Genomic DNA, 18,617 nt, shown 5'->3' with positions numbered 1-18,617 from the left:
AGACAAAACCTACTACTCGATTCATACATGCAGCGTAATTAAAATTTGTCAGCCTCTGAGGTCCATCGCGCGTCACGTGACTTGCAGCTGCGAGCTTGGTAGTTTCGGTTGTGGCAGCAATACCTTTGTGGCAGCGAGCTCTTTTCTACCTTACTAGAACTTTGTTTTCAGTAAGAGTGGTGTCTTTGTGATTAGGAACTGGTATTCTATCGATGCAAGCCCACTTCACATTTCTGTTCAGTGTCCCTTTAAACACCATGGGCTCTGTGAGATTGGCAAGACATGGTGCATTGCGTGTTTGTTTTTCAGGATGTCGATGAAAAGTTTGCTCGGGACTCACTCCAAAATCGACTGGCAGACACCGAACCGGAGGTGGTACAAGCGGTGCTCGCACTAGGCAAGGTGAGTGCATTGTCTCGACTGTGTTATTGCATCGAAGCCACATGAAAGCTTTGGCAAAGAGTACTGAACACTTTGAGTGAATCATGTTGAACTATGTGAATCATCATAAAGAGCACTGAACACTTAAATACAGGATACATAAAATAGCTTTAAAATAGCTGAAGCGTGTTTAAAAAAAGTCCGGAATTCTCGCTTGCTTGAGTGGCTGCTGAAGCTAGACAATCGCTGCGAACATCGCTTCCAGTAGCGCATATGCTGGCAGCAATCTTTTTGCATGCACAAAACCGATCAGCGACTGGATGAACTCCAGGACATCCCCATCCTTGATGATCATCAAAATCATAAGGTGCGAGTTCTCGTATTTTTTCATGAGGCTTCTAACATTGAAACCCTGTTGGGAATCCTGAGGAATCTGCTATTTGACCTCAAGGTCCATAACCATCATCTTGGTCGGCACCATCTTCCACTGATGCACAGTCGGGTGATGACCAGGGTGATACGGCCGCACCCTTTGCAGCGATTACAATGATGATAGTGCTCATTTTGTAACTGCACGCCATGCCCCCGTACAGATTTCTCTGCACCGGTCCTTTTTCGGCACCTATGTAGAGCGTTCACTTTATCCTTCTCTTACCATTTTATTTTTTATCAAACATTCAGACAAATTTTCGTAATAAACATCTTCCTGGCGGCCAGAAAGTTGTATGCAATATGCTACCTTTTATTTATTTAGTACTTCTAGTCCAAAATCGGCAGACGTGCGGTCCCGAAACTTTTGTTGTCCCTGACAGTATGTGTCTATTGTAAGGGTGGGGAAGCAAAGAAATAGGTGGCAACAACTTAACAAAAACAAAAGGAAAACAGCTTTGCACGAAGGCAGAAGTTTGCCTCTCCGAGGGGAATAAACATTGAGCAATACACACAGCTGCTGAGCTGAAATTTTTCTTCATTCTTGCAGCTGTGTACGCTTGCTTTGCACTGTGCTGGAGTCCTGCCTTTTTTGTCTATGCGTGTGTACCCTTGTGTTGGGTTCATGCTTTATTAGTCCGGATCTTTGTTGCGGTGGTAGACGTGGCCAGAAAGTGATATTGCGGGCCATTTACAAGCTAGATTTTCTTGATGTAACGCTGCACTCAACAATTCATGCTTCCGCTGAACAGAATGCCTCCACTGTCATTTTCAGTTTTATCTCTCTTTTTTTTTTTTAATATGTAGCACTTCTGTCCGCAGCCGCGGGTTTCGCTGGTGGCTGTCCGATGCCTGCTCTCTGTCTCTTGCTCGGTGAGCTTAAGGTGTGCAAGGAGATGGGGGCGATGCCGCAAGTTTAGGTGGCGCTGTGACACGTTGCACGTCCTAGCCAGGGAAAACGTGGACTGGCCTCACAGCTGCAGCCAATGAGAGTGTGGTGCATATCAGCAGCCTTTGCGGCTGTCATTGGGCAATGCTGAACGAGCGTGTGTTACTCTGGACTGAGTAGCTGCGTGGCGCTTGCACACCCTCAAATTCGGACTCTCTCCCCTAGCGTCAGTCGCTTCTCGGCCTTTGACGGACAAAGAACATGTACTCGGGTGCGGCCTTGACCTCGGCTCCGAGCCGCTCACCGGGCTGCTCGGTGATAAGAACCACTACAGAATGGTGCAGATGGGGTGAAGAGAGCTCAGGACGTGTCTGCGCTTTTGATTAACGTCGCTATTGATGGAGCTGCGTCATATGCAGTGCTATGCACCTGCTTCACATTTGACTATGCAAATCGGCTGTAAATTTTTTTGTGTGCAGGATCTCTGCCGGTTTGTGGAGCAAGGGGTTGTGCTAAGCACCCTGAGACGCCTCCTGTTTGAGCCACCAGAACAGAGTAAGAAATGGTGCGTGCTGAATGTCTTTGTTCCCCACTACAACTGCTAGCATACCTGTGTTTGGCGTGGTTCTCACATCTTTTGCCATTCTGTGTGCTCATTAGTGGTAACAAGCTTGCACGACTTGTTAAAGGAGCACATACACCAATTTTTGGCTGCCCTTTTTTTCTTGTTAGACCTCTAAATAATTTATGATCTAATTTTTTTCTTCTCTCGCCTTTGTCAGTGTTAACAGCAGAGCGATGGCTGGGGCGACAAAATCAACTTCGGGTCACGTGCTAAGATGAAAAAACTGCAATATAATCGCTGCTGCTTCACTTATTGTGATTTATATTCTTGATACAAGCTAACTTTGGCATTGTACTGAATTAAGATGGCCAAGGAGTAATTATATCGCAGTTTTTTTTAAATTCATTGTGCGACCTAGACTTGACTTTGATCTCATAGCCACAACTTGGCTGCTGAAAGCAAAACAGATGAGAAAAGAAGTAAATGAATTATTTAGAAATTGTAGGCAAACAGCATGGGTCATTAAGGTATTAAAGTGAAAGGGACCTGTGTTTAATGCATTACTTCAGAATAAGACATGCAGCCAGATTTGGTGTCAATTAGTATATACTCGTTCAAAAATACTGAAATGGTTGTGCCATGTGTGAAAGGAAAAAACAAACTAAACTACCTAAACTAAACTGAACTAGCTATGCTCTTAGCATGGATATGCCTGCAGAAGCAGTGTTTGTTTAATTTTTGTTTTGCCACATCTTGCCACGTTCAGCTACATATTTAGTGGGTATTTTAGGCTTTTATTAGGATGAAGGAGGCATAATTAAGGTCTTTAGTGCAACTTTGTCATGAGGGGAAGTTGGTGACGACATCATCCAATGCTCAGATTGAAATACTGACAGCTTAGCACGGGAAGAAACTAAGTACCGAGAAAATTTTTTTCGTGCTGCTTCCACATCTTTTGCGGCGATGATGTGCTCTCAGAATTCCACGGTGCATGTTAGTTAGTATTTTAGGTTTATTGGGACTTCCTTTGATTGAGATTTCATGCATGTGCAACATTAGTGAAGGCTCCGTCCTTGTTTTGTAATGCAGATTTGCAGTGCACTGGATGCCTGAGGGCTGCACATAATTTTATATACTCTTGTAAGGGTGGCACCCTGAACTTGGTTTCCAGTAAAACCTCGTTACAAGAGACACTCAAGGGACCTGAAAAAGATGTTTTTTGTAAGCAAGGTCTTTTGTAACCAAAAATTCTTACCAACTCATATGTGCGGCAGTTTAGACTCTCTTAACTAAATTCTGTTCCATATCAATGTCCTGTTTTGTTGCATTATGTCAGTAACCAAGAAGGAGTGCCTCCTCTTGACTAGGAAGTCAAAATGTCCCTGTTGTTTCAGCCACTGTCATCGCACTCCTGCGTGACTGAAACAACAGGGACATTTTGACTTTCTAGTCAAGAGGAGGCACTCCTTCTTGGTTACTGACATAACGCAACAAAAAAGGATACTTATATGGAACAGAATTTAGATAAGGAAATCTAAACTGCTGCACATACGAGTTGGTACGAGTCGGTACGAGTCAGCTGCGTTGCATGAGCATACCTGGGTTGTCTCTTATAATTAGCGAAAAATTTACTTTATGACTTGCAAAAGTTGTCCTTAGTAACAGAGTGTCTCTTGTAACCATATCTCTTGTATGCAATGTTGTTAACATGGCAAACATAGGAAAACCAACAAAATCATTTTCAAGTGCCTCTTATAACCGAGTGTCTCTTGTAACCATGTCTCTTGCAACAAGATTTAACTGTAATTCAAAAGAAAAATGACTGCTGCATCGTGCCTACTTGTTATGTTTTAAAAATTTCATGTAAACGGCTAGGCACATACCAAACATGCCATTCAAACTCTAATTTTTTGAATGGCAGCCAGGTTTTCGTTGACTGCCGTCACTTTTCTCGTAGGTTTGACCTTCGAACTCGTGCACTTGCATTTGTGTGCGATGACCTGTGCTCGGCTTTGGACGAGGGGCAGCTGCTGGCTACGGTGCTTCCGTTCCTGATGCCGACGGATGCCTCGGAGGTGTCTCTTGCTCGGCTAGCTTACGCAAGCACAGCCCTGCAGCGGTTTCCAGTGCTCAGCAGTGTCAGTGCTGACAGTAAGTTCTAATACTAACTACAACACTGCCATAGTTAGCCGTGCATGGAGTCTTTATGAAGTGCAGTATAGTGTTGTGGACCTGTTACATGGGCATTTGGAATGACTTCTTAAATGACTGTCTAGTGCTCCAATTGCTGTTAGACTGAACAGCGGCTAGTGTGCTGCTGTCCAAGGTCTGTATTTGCATATTACCACACCTCTCTCTTTCAGTGTGTGCGCACGTGTTGTGTGTTCTTAGAATATTTTATTGAATTGAAATTTTTGTGCAAGTTGTCATTGTGTTCTATTTAGGCTGAACAGTGTACTGTAGCAAGGGGAACAGCACAGGCTTGTCACTTTGTGTAGAGAAGAAAGCAAGACACAATCTATGTCAAGCCGACATGACAAACCTAGGTGGCACACTACAGTGTACCAAGTGTTACGTGGTTAAGTCCCAAGTACATTTGTGCAAGGTTCATTGATTTCACTCACGCACTGGTAGCCTCCCCACTTTGGTCACCAGAAGCGCCTAATCGAGGGTGTGACCACGGTGTCAGACCTCGAGCATTTAACAGGTGTCCACTACACCATCTATGTAGTGTCGTGCTGGTGAAATGTCCAGCCATCATGGATTTTACCTCATCACTTTGCAGTCGTGACCTCTACGGTTTTTAACTTGCTATGATCCTCGCTCTGTGCATGCCACATTAACCGTGCACCACTTTATTCAGAAAAGAATATGTTGCAGAGAGGCTGCATCCTTCATCTTGAGACCCACTTGGCTTGTTACAGAAAAAATAATGGCTGCTTTGGAGGCCGAGGATGTGGATGCCATTGTGGGGTTCCTTCTGGACGATCTTGCTGAGGCTGCTGGAAAAGTTGACCAACCGCTAGCCATGGTGAGCTGCAGATCTATTTTCTCCTGAGAGTGGAAGATTTTTGGCTTAAGAAGTGCACAGCGTCCCAATTTTAAGTGGTTGCATAAAGGTTTCGGCGGCTGTTCTACTTCGTGGCTACAAGTCAGAAGTCTTGTGGTTTGAAATCGGAAAAAAAAACAATAAAAAAACAATAATAATAAATAAATATAGAATGAATAAAGATGCCATGTTTTGTTTTAGGGGTTTATCGATAAACTTCAAGGAGTAGCATGCAGCAACAGAGTTTGTGAGTGAGTAAGCTAGTAGAATCAGTTCTTGGGAAGTTCGTTTACTAATGCTTTTGTAAACATTATTGAAAGCACAAATCACAGTCTAAGTTAATAACTTAAGCTATCGTTGTTGTCTTTGTACATTGGTCTTAACTATCCTGGGCTTTTAGTGAATTAGTACCGAGGCTTCCAGTTTGGAAAAAAGAAAAACGCCTATTTTAGCGTCTGAAGCCTCTCGCTTTGAAAGGAATAAAATAAATATGGCTGCAACTGTGCCGTGAGTGGGTCTTGATTCGCTGGCCAGTTCATGAGAGTGCAGTGTTATCACTGCAGCGGATCACCCCTTGTGTTTATTCCTGTGTGATTGACTGCCGTACACCCATGCTGTGCATTGCATGTTGTCATATTAATCAACTGCCGTTTGTATGCAATGGATCCAAACGTACTGCTATAGCTAGCATAGGTGTGTGTGAATATTCAAAATTTCCAATAGGAATCGAATATGTTTGTTATTCAATCTGCTTTCGAAAAACTGATGTAAAAAAACTTTTAATGTTCGAAAATTATCGATTGCACTGAAAATTATCAACTGAATGCAGACATCTATCATACATATAAGTGTTCATGAACTACTGGGCTGCAAACAGTTTTCAGCATATTTTTTTCAGGCCCATTCAGTAATTTGAGCTTTCTGTTAATTCGGACTTCTTTTTCTTGTTCGTCCCTTGAAGGGCAAGTTAATGGGAGTCAATTCACCAGCAATACACCTAACGGCTCCACTCAGTTCCATGCAGGACTTTTCTGCTAAAAAAACTCGTGTACAGAATCCTGTGTAAAATTTATACTGGATATGTGAATAGGGTGTACACTTCAGTGCAGTTCCAGTTTTAATCCTATTTGCAAAGATCATTTGAATTCTGGGGAAAAAAAAACAAGAAAAGAAAAACAAGACAGACATTGATTGCTAGTTCTTAATTTTCCATTTTTTTTTCACTGACCAGATATCACTATATGAAAGCAATTTTTTCTCTCTACACATATTCGAATGATTATTCAAAAATTTTGATATTTTTGCACCCGTAGCTAGCACGCATACTTCACATTTTTCTAACTGAGCTAAATTCAGTGGTACTTTTTTTTAATCACTTTCAATATTTCTTCAAGGGTCAATCATCCCACAAGAGTTGAGAACAAAGTCCACCTCACTCATGTTGAACATTAAAAGCAGCCAAAGATACATTGTACTGAGCCTCAATGTGGAACACATTACCGATTGGCTAATGAAAAGCCCTATCGAGTTGGGTGCACATATTGTGGACATTGCATTTCGCGAATGGCTCTTGAATATTTCCCAGTGCCTGCACTAATGGACTAATTTGGCTATGAACATAGTATATATATGCAAACTGCTCTTTGAAACATTCGGGTAGTGAATTTAGCTCAACTTTATTTTTTGCCTCCTAGGTCAAGATGCTGGAAGAGGCGTGTTTTCCCAGCAGCAACTATGCCTCCGCGCAACTTAGATGCATCTGTGGCACTCTCCTGACTGCCCTGACGTCCTCGACCAAGAACCTCGATGTCTTTCGGGAAGCACTGCTGTTTTACCATCAGCTCTTGGCCGAAAAGACAGCGTGCGGGGAGTATGTGTCTGCCGCAGCTGCCGTTCGGGAGGGTCGCGTCCCGCTTGCCCCAGTTATCGCGGGTCTGGACGCAGTCATCCACGGAGTGGTACCAGTGGCTGCCTTGGAAGGTGCGAACAGTTTGCCAGCTCTGTCATGTGTTAAATGATTGCTTTCGTTTAAAATAAATTCTTTTGGGGTCATTCAAAGGTCATTCAAGGTCATTCAGCTCTGCCCAAATGTGACAGTGCTAATGGTGCCCGTTTGTGGCTCTCCTTGAAGGCCGTTGTCCACGTTTAACATCATTGCTACTCACTTAATCACCAACCTATTAATTTGTTCCTTTATTGTGTGAAAGTCCATGCAACGTGTTTGCCTATAAAGCTCCTAATTAATATAAAGCCATAATTAATTGATATATTTGGGGGAGGCGAAAAGAAGTGTATGTTCTGTCAAGATTTAATAATAGTGAATAATGAGTCCAATTAATTTTATGCAACAGGATCCTAAAGTTTCACGCGTGTTGATTCTGTTGAAAAGATAAATATAAGGCAGTCCTGTTTTTTCTGGAGACTTCCTATATGCCACGTGCTTCGCAGCTGCTGTCTTCACAAATTCTCGCAGCCGCAGAAACAGTTAATAATCACTGTTAACTTTTTGCGGGCTGGTGTTTGTCGTGGCAACTTTCGTGGAAATATCTTACAGAAAGCCCCATGTGGGTCATGAGGCAGCAAGATGACGCCACCCGCTGCACTTTGGATCTGCTTGCCAACCTGTTTGCGGTGGTTGCGGAGCACTCAATTGCCAAGGGCAACAAGGAAAGCCGGATGCGCTTTCAGCAGCTGATGCGCAACTTCTTCAAGGTGCGTCCCCATCCTCCATCCTTCCCTATGTGTATGCTTACGTGTCCATGTGTCAATAACTTGTGTGAAGTGCCCAGGTAACAGTGCACCAGACTCGCATTTATTTGAATTGCTTCGAACATTGGGTCTGCTCAAACTGATCTTTGTTCCTTTTGTCAAATTGATTTGAATAGCCCTGCTAAAATTGAACTTTTGTAGTGCAGAAATTTTAATACTCTCATGACTAGTTATATATATATTTGCTTCGTACCCCGAAATTTCTTATTCACGCTCCTCTAATAAATTTGTTTTCTCTGGTGATGGTTTGAAGATTTTATCTGTAACTTAAAATGGCAATATCCAAACAATATTTGATTATTTTTGTGCTTAGTTTATATTTGAATTTGTTTCACGCCAAAAATTTTGCTATTTTTACAGCTTCACTAACCATAAAGTATTAAAATAAGCCTGCACAGAGTGAGATTGCAAGCTAAAGTTGAACTTATTTCTAAGCCAAGTTTAAATAATGTAGAGTGGTCACAAGCTCATCCCTATTGACCCGTTTGGCGTTCTGAAATGCCCTTTAGTGCATTCAGGATTAAGTGCATCCTTGTGACTATACACAGCCTAAACATTTTTGCGTGATGGTGAACAGCAGTAAAGCAGCAGGAAGACAGGAGAATGTTATCTAGGGAAGGAAAATTTAGGGAAAAGTTTAGGGGAAAAATGGGCAGAACTTTGGTGGGAAGAAATGAATGCAGCTGGCACAAGACCGGGTTATTTGGGGTGATGTGGGAGAGGCTTTGCCCTGTAGTGGGTGTAGCAAGGCTGGCAGTGGTGGTGATTATGATGACGATGATGATTGCATGAGATTACTACTTGATTTGACAGCCAGCCTCAAAGCGTTTGTTCCTCTGACGACATTGCCTGTTTGAAGGGTTTGCTGCATTTTGCCATCTTTGAAGTACCGAGAAAAAAAAAAGCAGTGATTCTGCATAATGATAACAGCGGCACTTCTACAGCCTCCACGAACAGCAGTAGCATGAAGAGTGATGAATGAAGGCTGTGAATTTATTCGCAATAACTCATGGGGTGACTTCCCTCCTGACTGCAGCGCCCCTAGTAAAGATTTTCCTTCCTCTGCGTGCATCTCCAATGTGTGGTGCCAATACACTGCCCACCACACTTCCCCTTCCAGCGGCTGTGACAGTACATTTCTTAGTAACAAAAAGTTTTCTTCACATTAGTGATTTATTTTACTGGTGTTCCCAATTGTACAGAGTTGGACTTGGTTATGCGTTGGAGTACTGTATACAGTTGCTGACCGATTTCTTGGACATTCAAGAATCCGAAAAAGCTTCAGGAAAGCCAGGCAGTTTAAAAAAAATGAATTCAAACTAAAAACAACACTTTATTTTTCTGAGTGGCTTGAAAAACTGGTCAGTCTGTTTCTGCGGGAAAACCACGCAACGGTCGAAGCGGCGATAGGCTCAAAGAGGCACCGGACACTGGCAAATCGCTGCTCCTACGTGACTGTGTCAGCGCCTTTTCTTTTTTCTTTCCATGTGGAAAAAAACAAAACAAAAATGGGGCCGTGGTGGCCACAGTGGTGGCTTCATGGGAACGGTGGAAGTCATTTACTGCAAAAAGTAAATAAAAGAAGCGACGCTGTCTTGTGACCTCCAGCAACTGTCTGGAGTTGGAACTCAAAGCTCTCTTGGTGGTCATGTCACAGCTGAGCTCAAGCAGCGGCAGCGTGCTGTTTCTACAGAGCTTTATCTTCGGCCCACCTCGATCCGATGGCGGCGCGACAGCGGAGGGAAAACCCGGCTGCGGGAATGAAGCCTGACAGGCGTGTGAAGGCTTGCAGCAAGTTCCAACCTTGGAGGAGTGTGCAGCTAGCGGGGCCTGCTATCAAGAATGCATGCAACATAGGTTCGAGGTTGCGGAAAAACAAAATGGCAAGGATATGGTAATTTTTCGTAGCTATTGAGTTGCGATGAAGAGAAAAGTCAGGAAAATTGAACAAGAAAAGTTTTTATACATTGATTCTATGGAGCGCATGATGGGGCCATAGCAGAATCAGAATAATCAGGCTGGTCCGGAGAGTTGGTCATCTGAAAAAATCGGTCGGCGACTGTATTCAAAAGCTGAACTAAGTCATTTATCTCACTATTTGACTTTCAGTGAACTGTGAACGTATTTGTGCACTCCCAATTTTTTTGCTGAGCTTATTTTGTGTCAACTTTCTTCTTGCCTTCCTTCTTGCTAGGTGCACTGTCCCAGTCTGAAGCATCAGGTGCACTTCCTGAGTGGCCTGTGGCTGTTGCACCTAGATGCCAGTGGCAGCTGCCAGAGGGAGCCACAATTCCTCCCGAAGGAGAGGCTTCAATCTTTGGCTCTTGCTGTATCAGTCCAGCTGCTACAGGAAGCTGAGGACATTAAATGGATCTTGGCTGAACAGAATCTTGGTAAGCGTGAGGACCTTTTCAGCATAGAGGATGAAAAAGAGGAGGAAGAGCATGTTTGTATCATGGAAAAGGGAGTGAACCACGGGAGGGCCTGATGGACACACTTTGGGGTCAGGGAAGCTTTTAGGGGTTTTGGTAGTTTGTTGCTGAGGGATAATGGGGAAAAAAGAAAGAAACAGCAATGCCAACCATCACAAGGATCTATGCTTCTGCAAGATGTACAGCTTTTGCCAAAAGCTTAGAGGCTGGGGAGTCCCGTAAGGCGTGTAGCGGTGATCCTTTATTGTTCATGAAAGTCATTCCGATTGGAAAAGGTAGGACAAAAAAAATCTGCTTACCTTCAGGAGATTTTCAAAACTGAGAATGTGTTGCGAACCGCATGATGTGGCTCTGAAGCAAAACACCTGGGCTGTAAACTTTTGTAAAGACTGTACATGATGATATTGTCAGAAGCAGTGTATTGTATGACCATAGAAGCAGCCTGGCAAAAATACAGTAAAATCTTGTTAATTCGGCCTTCTTGGGAACAGAAATAAGTTCCAATTTTGGTAGGTCCCTAAAAAACTGCTGAAGACTGTCTGCATCACAATTTTATGTTATTGGGGATTGGGCTATGGTTGCCTACATTTGTGACAGAAACCAAGCTGTAGGAATAATTTTATGCAGTTCTATCAAATGCTTTGCTCTGCGCACGTGTGCTGAGGACTGTCGAATAATTGCTCCAAACTCACAATTGCCTCCGCGGCCCTTTTTGCTTTGTGACACAAGAGATGTGGCGTTTCTTCAGAAACTGTTTCATCTCGTTTTGCTGATGCTCCACTGCATGGACTGAACAGCATTTGTCCAGCATGCACTTTCATTGTACTCGAGGAACGGAAGATGCAATAAAGGGAAATATACATGGGCGTTAGAATGGCATGATTTCACCCCAAGATAAAACTAAATGTCTAGTGGCGAACCAAGCAGCGTCTGAAATGGCGCTACTGGACGATGCACATGCTCAGCGGCAGTGATGGCATGACGTGGAGAGAAGTGAAACTGAAACTGGGGTGCTGGCCTGTATTTCGGAGATGGCAGACTTCTGTCGTTGAGCTTGTCCATAGCATACGTGCCTGACCTTCTCGGGCACCACCGTTTCATGCAGTTCAGGTCAGCCGAGATTTTGCTGTATATTCTACAAAAGGAAAGAAAGCAGTAATGCACTGCGCTCCAGTGAAGCATAAATAAGGGCTGTAAGTAAAGACGTGGACAGCACACATTGCAAAATCATTTGTGTTCATTCCTGATTTCCGCTTATGTCTGATAGACTGATTTTTGTTTATTAAATTCTGAAAAAAAAAAAAGAAAAAGAAAACACTTTGTACCGCCCTGCATTACATACACCTCATGACTTTGGCTAGCACGGGAATGGCAGCCTGGACACAGACTCCGAGCAAAGCCAGTGACGGTCAAGGCTTTGCCTGTTACCTGTTGTGCAGTGTTCCTGTCCATTGCGCTGTCACTGCTGTCGCCACTGCAAGGCATTCGAGAGCTGGGGGTCAGCCTGGTGCAGGCAGCACTGAATTCGTCTCACAAGGGACGCAGTGGACCTCACCTTCTCTTCAAGGAGATCGACAAGCACGCTGCAGAAGTGGCTGCCGACACAGAGTATGTGCCTGCTAATAATTCGCAATAATCAGTGTTAGTGATGTGATAGAGTACGCATTAGTGTTAGCTTTGCCCAGGGTGGAGCAGCTGATGGTGGATTGAGACCACTTAAGAAGCTGTAGCCCTGTTCTCTATCCTGATCGAGGCCAGCAATCACAGTGTGATAGGCTGTAACTCCCCCTTTTCACTCTCCCTTAGTCGCCACCCTCTCTGCCTTGCCTCTCCTAATTCCCTCGTGCTCGACTTCTCGCTTTGCCACCTGACACTCGAAGCTTCAGTTGTACGAATGGGTGGGAAGATTTCTCCTACCCCAGCACATTATAAAATATTAGGAGGCTTCCTTCAGTAGCCGGCTGAAAATTTGATTGAATTCAATCGCTTTGAACAGCAGCCAGAAAGGGGTTAAACGAAGGACTCACATTACATCAGGTTCTTTTAAAGTGCATTAGTTGTTCTTGCCTCCTATTTTGATGTCAAGTTTAAGAAAGTTCTTTTCATTTTATAGCATTAGCGTTTATTAGCTCATTCCTCAGTTTCGAGCCATCGCTGTCAGTGTCCGCAGGCAGGAGTCAAAATGGAGGAACTGAAATCCTCCTTCACAATTAGGGGAGAAGGAAAGTGGGAAAGGAGGGAAGAGGGTAAGAAGGAAGGGTTCATTTGGGAAGGTCATCGTAAGAGCGGCAGAATATGCTAAGGTGCCATGGCAAGCACCCAGAAGGTGCCTACTGTGGAAGGAAGAGGCTAGCTGTCACTGCTGTCAGTACGCTGTCAGATCGCTTCGGAGTAGATGAGTCTTTAACAAGCTTCATCTGAGCAGCATGCTGTGCCATTCTGTTCACCTAGGTATTTTGCGGCATTTCTAGTCTTTGGAAAGACATTGTGTTAATAAAGTTGATGGAAACATTTTTGCTAGCAGGTGTTTTAGCAACACCTTTTTTGAAGCAGTTTTTTATTTTTCTTTGTATAATTCGAATCTTGTCTTTGATTAAACCTTTCTTTGTGGTCCGTGAACTTGCATGAACAAAGCTCGTTACGCTGTTTGTCTTTAATGGCCCCTGTAACTGCGTTGGGTTGAAGAGTGTTCAGGCAGGAACTGAAACTTCAAAAAAGAAGCGAGAATAAGAAAAAGAAGTAAAAAAAGTTAAAAACAAAACAAATAAATGAGCGATGAATCTACCAAGTGTCTGGACAGCAACAATGCGATCTCAATTTCCGACTGGAGTTGCTTGCAAAAATTGGCTGCCATTTTTGTGAAGCGTATCGGTATGTGAGGTGCCTGAAATGCCGTGTTTTGTGACATGCCTGCCTGCAGCAAGCTGCTGGAGCTGATAGGTTCCTGGAGTCATGGCCTGAAGAAGCAGAACACTCTCCTGACGCTTTTGAACCATCCTCAAGTTCCCGTGCCATTGCAGAATGGCATCCTACAACTGGTGGCACACATCGACTCCAAGGTGCGCGGGTTTTTGACGGAAATGGCATCGTGTTTAATCTTCTTGAAGCATGCATGGATGCCTGCGCTCCTAGTATATTGATATTTAATAGCATAATTTTGCCATTTATATTTCATTTTAGCATTGAGTTGTTATGAAACAATAGAAAAGTGCTTCACATTAAGGTTCCTTAACCTTTTCCTTTTCCAGCTGTAAGGCTTGCCATAATGCTTGCTCCAAAGCATTATTAGTCATTGCGCAGCACAGATAGTGGCATTGACTTTAGCTTGCATGACATGAACGTCGGTTGCCTTTGATTCATTTTTCCAGTCAGAACAGGTGGCTTGCCTGCTCGTGCTGGTTAATTGAGTAAATTAATCAATATGACAGCTGCGAGAGGCTCTTAGTTGAATTAGATGGGTGCCATTTTAAAATGTGGCAGCATTTGGCCGTGAGGTAAGGTGAACAGGTGTGTTTTGAATATTGAAATGCATTGAAGGTTCAAATGCTTCTGACAATAGAAGTGCTGTGCGAATATTTTTGAGTGGAAACCATTATTCGGGAACTGTTTAAAAGAAAGCTCCATCTAGGCAGTTTATTAACCTGATGGAAGAGGTGGTGGTAGTGGATATTAGCCTTCTGTATGTGTCTAGTGGGTAAGTGGTCTACCACACTGCTTTTTACGCGGCCTAGACGAGTGGTGAAACATGTTAAAAGAAGAGTTGTTAAAAGGGAAAAGGTGAGAACTGTACAAAGCACTTTAAGACTGAAATTTCAACAGCTTATGCTTATGGGGCAAGTTAGCAAACAAATGTCTTAGTTCTTTTTCTTTTTGAAGGAGTGCATAAAAAGAAACAGGAATGGTTCTATAAATGGGAAGGGGTTTGCTGATTTATTGAAGAATATATTGAGGGCTGACAGTGAGGGCCCTGTGCGCGTGAGGGCGGCGTATGACGCTGCATTGTCACAACTAACAGTGACTCTATATGAGGGAAGAGTCGATGAGATCCTTCTTGCGAGAAACTCCTGCCTTTCACGTTTGCTGGCATCTCCGTTCTACTTCAGGCTGCCCTGGAGGCTGCTGTGAAGCTGATCTCGACAATCCTCGGTCCGGAAGACGGCGATGTTGCTCCCGCGACACCGCTGCCCTCCAGCCAGGCGCTTATGCTGAGGGCCTGCTTTGCTAAGTATGACGCCCCCAAGGTAGCCAGGCTGGCTGACGCAGAAGGAGCCGTGGAGGTGCTGGAAAAGGCGCTGCACAGCACGAGAGTGTGCGAGGGCATCGAATCTGTGGCCACCATGGCACTCCAAGCAGTGAGTCTGGGCTGCTTTCTCAGTGTTACTATGTTCAAGAAGGGAGATCCTAAAGACGTTGACAACTATCTACCTGTTTCCGTCCTACCAACATTTTCCAAAACCCTAGAAAACTTGTACATTATCAGCTTTCTTCCTTTTTTGGTCTTCACAACCTTATTTCACCGGCTCAGTTTGGGTTTAGGAAAAATAAGTCGTTAGCCTCACTGGAGCAGAAGGAATATGGTTTATCTCAGTTCAAAGCGAAGAATTTTGTACTTGGTATATATGTTGATTTTTCAAAAGCCTTTGATTGCACTCATCACTCCGCTTTACTAATAAAACTAAACATGTATGCAATCTGCGGGCATTTATTTAGAACTAATCGAGTCTTATTCCAGCTTTCGGCAGTACATCGTCCAAGTTTATTCACATTGCTCTGATTTAAAAGCAATAGTTAAAGGTGTTCCTCAGGGCAGCTTTCTTGGTCTGCTTCTTTTTAACATATACATCAATGACATCAATAACATCAGCACTAAGCCAAAATATGTTTGTACGCCGATGGCGCAAGTATATCAGTCTGCTCTGGACTGCCATACTCTACAAAATGAAGGAAACTCTCTTCTTGTCAAGTTAAAAAAAAAGTGGTCAGTTGTTAACGCTTAACGACAAATGTAAGCAAAACAAAAGCAGTAATGTTTAGACCAAAATCCAAGCAGCTAAATGCGACTAGTATTAGTCTAATTTATGGAGGTGCAGCCATAAAAATGACAGATCATAAAATTTTGGGAGTCACATTTTCTCAAAATATGCTGTGGTATAACTGGGTTGATTCTGTTTCAATCAAGTTGTCTGGTATAGTTGGTATGATATCTCACTATAGATCTTATATATCTATATATAGTATATCTGTATATCCATATATCTCACTATAGATGATATCTCACTATAGAATTGTCATTGCTGAAAAAAAACAACAATGCTGCAATTTACCTTACCCGCCATAAAGAAGTGTGGAATGTTGCAACTCCCAAGACTAATTATGCTACGGAAAAATTGTCATTTATGCTTCCTACATTGTTAAATCATTATCACAAAGCCAGTATTGACCTGCATAATATATCGAAATGTGAAATAGTGCAGCTTCATTTCTAGGACGTCTTTGACCTCTTAGCATGTCATGTGTTTATCTTTTTTTTGGAAGTCGCACTATTTGTGAATGTGCATTTCTTTTTTAAGCAGCCAGCGTAATAATGAAGGTATATGCCTAAATGTATTTTATTCTCATGCTGTTGCGTCATGTGAAGGTCAAGCTGCCGTATCCTCGAGCGGCTTTTCTTCACAGCCTCCTCGATCGTGTTGATGGGAATAAAGATTGTTCAGATAAAGATCATATTATATTGGCTTCTCCTTATTGCTACTAAGGATCGTGGTACAGCCACTAAAAAAACAAACTTGTTTTTATTTTTCTAAGGAAAACATTGCCTCATGATTTTAAAGTAGTGCGCATGCGGCAATGTCATTTCTTTGTGGGAAGTCGTTGCCTTGGCCAGACGCACTTTACTACAACCGATTTTTACCATTTATGTCTTTACTCTAAAGGGGGGGAAATGTATAGTCATCTATGGAAGATGAACTGGGACTTAACTTTCACATTACTATATCCGAGTTTACTATAGCGGTGTTCTACTAAATTACTATTATTTTGAGAGATGTCGGGGTGCCGATAAGTATTAGTGATTGAGAATCCCTGGTTACATACTTGCTTATGCTTTTCTTGTTATGCAATGAAAAAAAAAAAGAAGAAAATTGTTTTAAGAAAGAAAAAAAAAGAAATTCGTTTTAAGTACGTCTGCACGCAACTCACTTACTAGACGCACCCCACAATATGCAGGTCAGCAAGGATTTAGTGAAAAAATTGCCCAAGGAAAACCAGGCCAAGCTTCTTGACACCTTGGTTGATTTGGCCCTGGACACCCCGCCCGCCGTCCAACACTCGGCTGTGAGCCGAGCTTTGCGCAAGGTATGGAAAGTCCATTTAGCCACACTATACTTTACCAGCTTTTTCTTTTTCTCCCATTTCGTTGTGGCTCTTCCTCATTTGTAAACCAAGCATACAGGCATGTGCTGTAAAACTCTGTAGTTCCGCTAATTTATTTGAAGATAGTGAGCCCTTTGTGGAGTTTATACAGTCCCGTAATTTGTAGCATAGGCGTTTAGCGGATAATTTGAGCCATGCTCGGTTAATTCGATGACAACACGCAGGGCTGTGGTGCTTTGCGAAAATGCCCAGGCTCGCTGCAAACTTGGCAGCACCAGAGTTGGACCGGTAAAGCAGCATCCTACTGCTCACTGTAGCAATGAAGCCTGCGTTAATCACTGTGACGCTTAATATCATACTCTTAATGATTCGCTTATCATAGGACAGGCGCGAGAGGTGCATACCAATGCAGTTGCGTTGCCAGCGCAATCGCGAAAATTTTTCTCCATGTTTATGACTCTGAGTAATGGAGCGTACTGATGAGAGTTAGCAATTCGGGCTAGTTGGTCTAGACAGTTTTACGACGTATTAATGCATCGTGGACAAAGTACTGCTTCATACCGTACACATTTGTTACATTCAGTACGCGCATTTATTATGGTACACACAGTGCACATACATATATTACATCCAGTGCATGGATTTATTACAGTACGTGCAGTGCGTGTGCATTTATTACATTTATTACTTGTAAGCATTACAGCGGCAATTATTTAATCTGAATTTGTTTGCACCTCGGTTTACATTCTGCTTTTTTCATTTTGAACCTTCACTTGAAAACTGTATCTAACAAAAAGTTTCGACTTGCTGTTGGTATATCCCAATTTAACTATACTAGTCATGTTGTCAAAGCACCCTGCCTTGTGATGCAGTGGTTACGGCTCTCGATTACTGTGCCTAAGGATGCGGGATCGAATCCCGGCCTCGGCGGTCGCTTTTCGGTAAAGGCGAAAAGCAAGGCGCCCGTGTGCTGTGCAATGTCAGTGCACGCTAAAGATCCCCTGGTGGTCAAAATTTCCGGAACCCTCCACTACGGTGTGTCTCATAGCCTGAGTCGCTTTGAGATGTTAGACCCCACAGACCAAGCCAAACCATGTTGCCAAAACCTGGTGCCCATATTGTTTTCAGTTTAGGAGATTAGGCCTTCTTTTTGTCACGCACCGCACGTTCGGGTGTTTTGTGGTGTTCTTGCAGGTGTGTTTCTTTGGAAGTCTCCTTGTGGAACCGCTTCAGCGTACCGGTGCGTCTCGACAGAGTCCGGCCCGGACAGTTCGGGAGGCCAAGAAAATGAGGTGACTGCGGCTGGTTCTTGTATAGATTGGAGGTTTACCCCTTCTGTTCGTGAGTTGAAATGCTAGTGTTGATAGAAACGGACGTTAAAGTAAACAGGTGGCCGCATGGCATTGATGTAGTTCTTCCTTTAGTCACTGAAGAATAAATTGTGCTAGAAAGTAGAGCCGAGCAAATCTGAGCTCTTTAGATGCTAAAACAAACGCAATAATACGTGTAATAAAATTTCATTGTGAAGTGAATAGAATATTTTCGACTAATTTCGATACAAGCACATGTAGGTCAAACTAAAGACAAATTTTTTTTTTTTTCTCACGACTGAACTGTGCACTGTTTTCAAGTGTTACTGATAATTTTTTTTAGACTGTATCACTGTTCACATTCAAATTAGGTTAATTTTATGGATTTGAGGATTCACACAGCCCTATATGCATAATGGCA

General features: G+C 43.1%; 1 protein-coding gene across 2 annotated transcripts in view; it reads left to right on the top strand.

Moving 5' to 3' along the window:
- Positions 1 to 18,617, top strand: part of l(2)k09022 (HEAT repeat containing 1 homolog l(2)k09022) — a 127,586-nt gene that overhangs the window by 82,754 nt on the left and 26,215 nt on the right. For both annotated transcript variants that reach the window (XM_084578264.1, XM_084578263.1), the window contains exons 11-22: positions 310 to 402; positions 2,179 to 2,264; positions 4,222 to 4,415; positions 5,189 to 5,295; positions 7,008 to 7,293; positions 7,868 to 8,025; positions 10,277 to 10,475; positions 11,954 to 12,122; positions 13,435 to 13,573; positions 14,618 to 14,866; positions 16,740 to 16,868; positions 18,081 to 18,178. In XM_084578264.1, coding sequence (XP_084434390.1) covers positions 310 to 402; positions 2,179 to 2,264; positions 4,222 to 4,415; positions 5,189 to 5,295; positions 7,008 to 7,293; positions 7,868 to 8,025; positions 10,277 to 10,475; positions 11,954 to 12,122; positions 13,435 to 13,573; positions 14,618 to 14,866; positions 16,740 to 16,868; positions 18,081 to 18,178 — 1,907 coding nt within the window. The remainder of the gene's footprint in view (positions 1 to 309; positions 403 to 2,178; positions 2,265 to 4,221; positions 4,416 to 5,188; positions 5,296 to 7,007; positions 7,294 to 7,867; positions 8,026 to 10,276; positions 10,476 to 11,953; positions 12,123 to 13,434; positions 13,574 to 14,617; positions 14,867 to 16,739; positions 16,869 to 18,080; positions 18,179 to 18,617) is intronic.

The sequence above is a fragment of the Amblyomma maculatum genome, chromosome 9 (assembly GCF_055883805.1).
Source record: "Amblyomma maculatum isolate TAMU_Amacu chromosome 9, ASM5588380v1, whole genome shotgun sequence".
Classification (NCBI taxonomy): domain Eukaryota; kingdom Metazoa; phylum Arthropoda; class Arachnida; order Ixodida; family Ixodidae; genus Amblyomma; species Amblyomma maculatum.
Note: the sequence above shows the minus strand (reverse complement) of the source record. Positions and strands in the feature narration are given on the sequence as shown.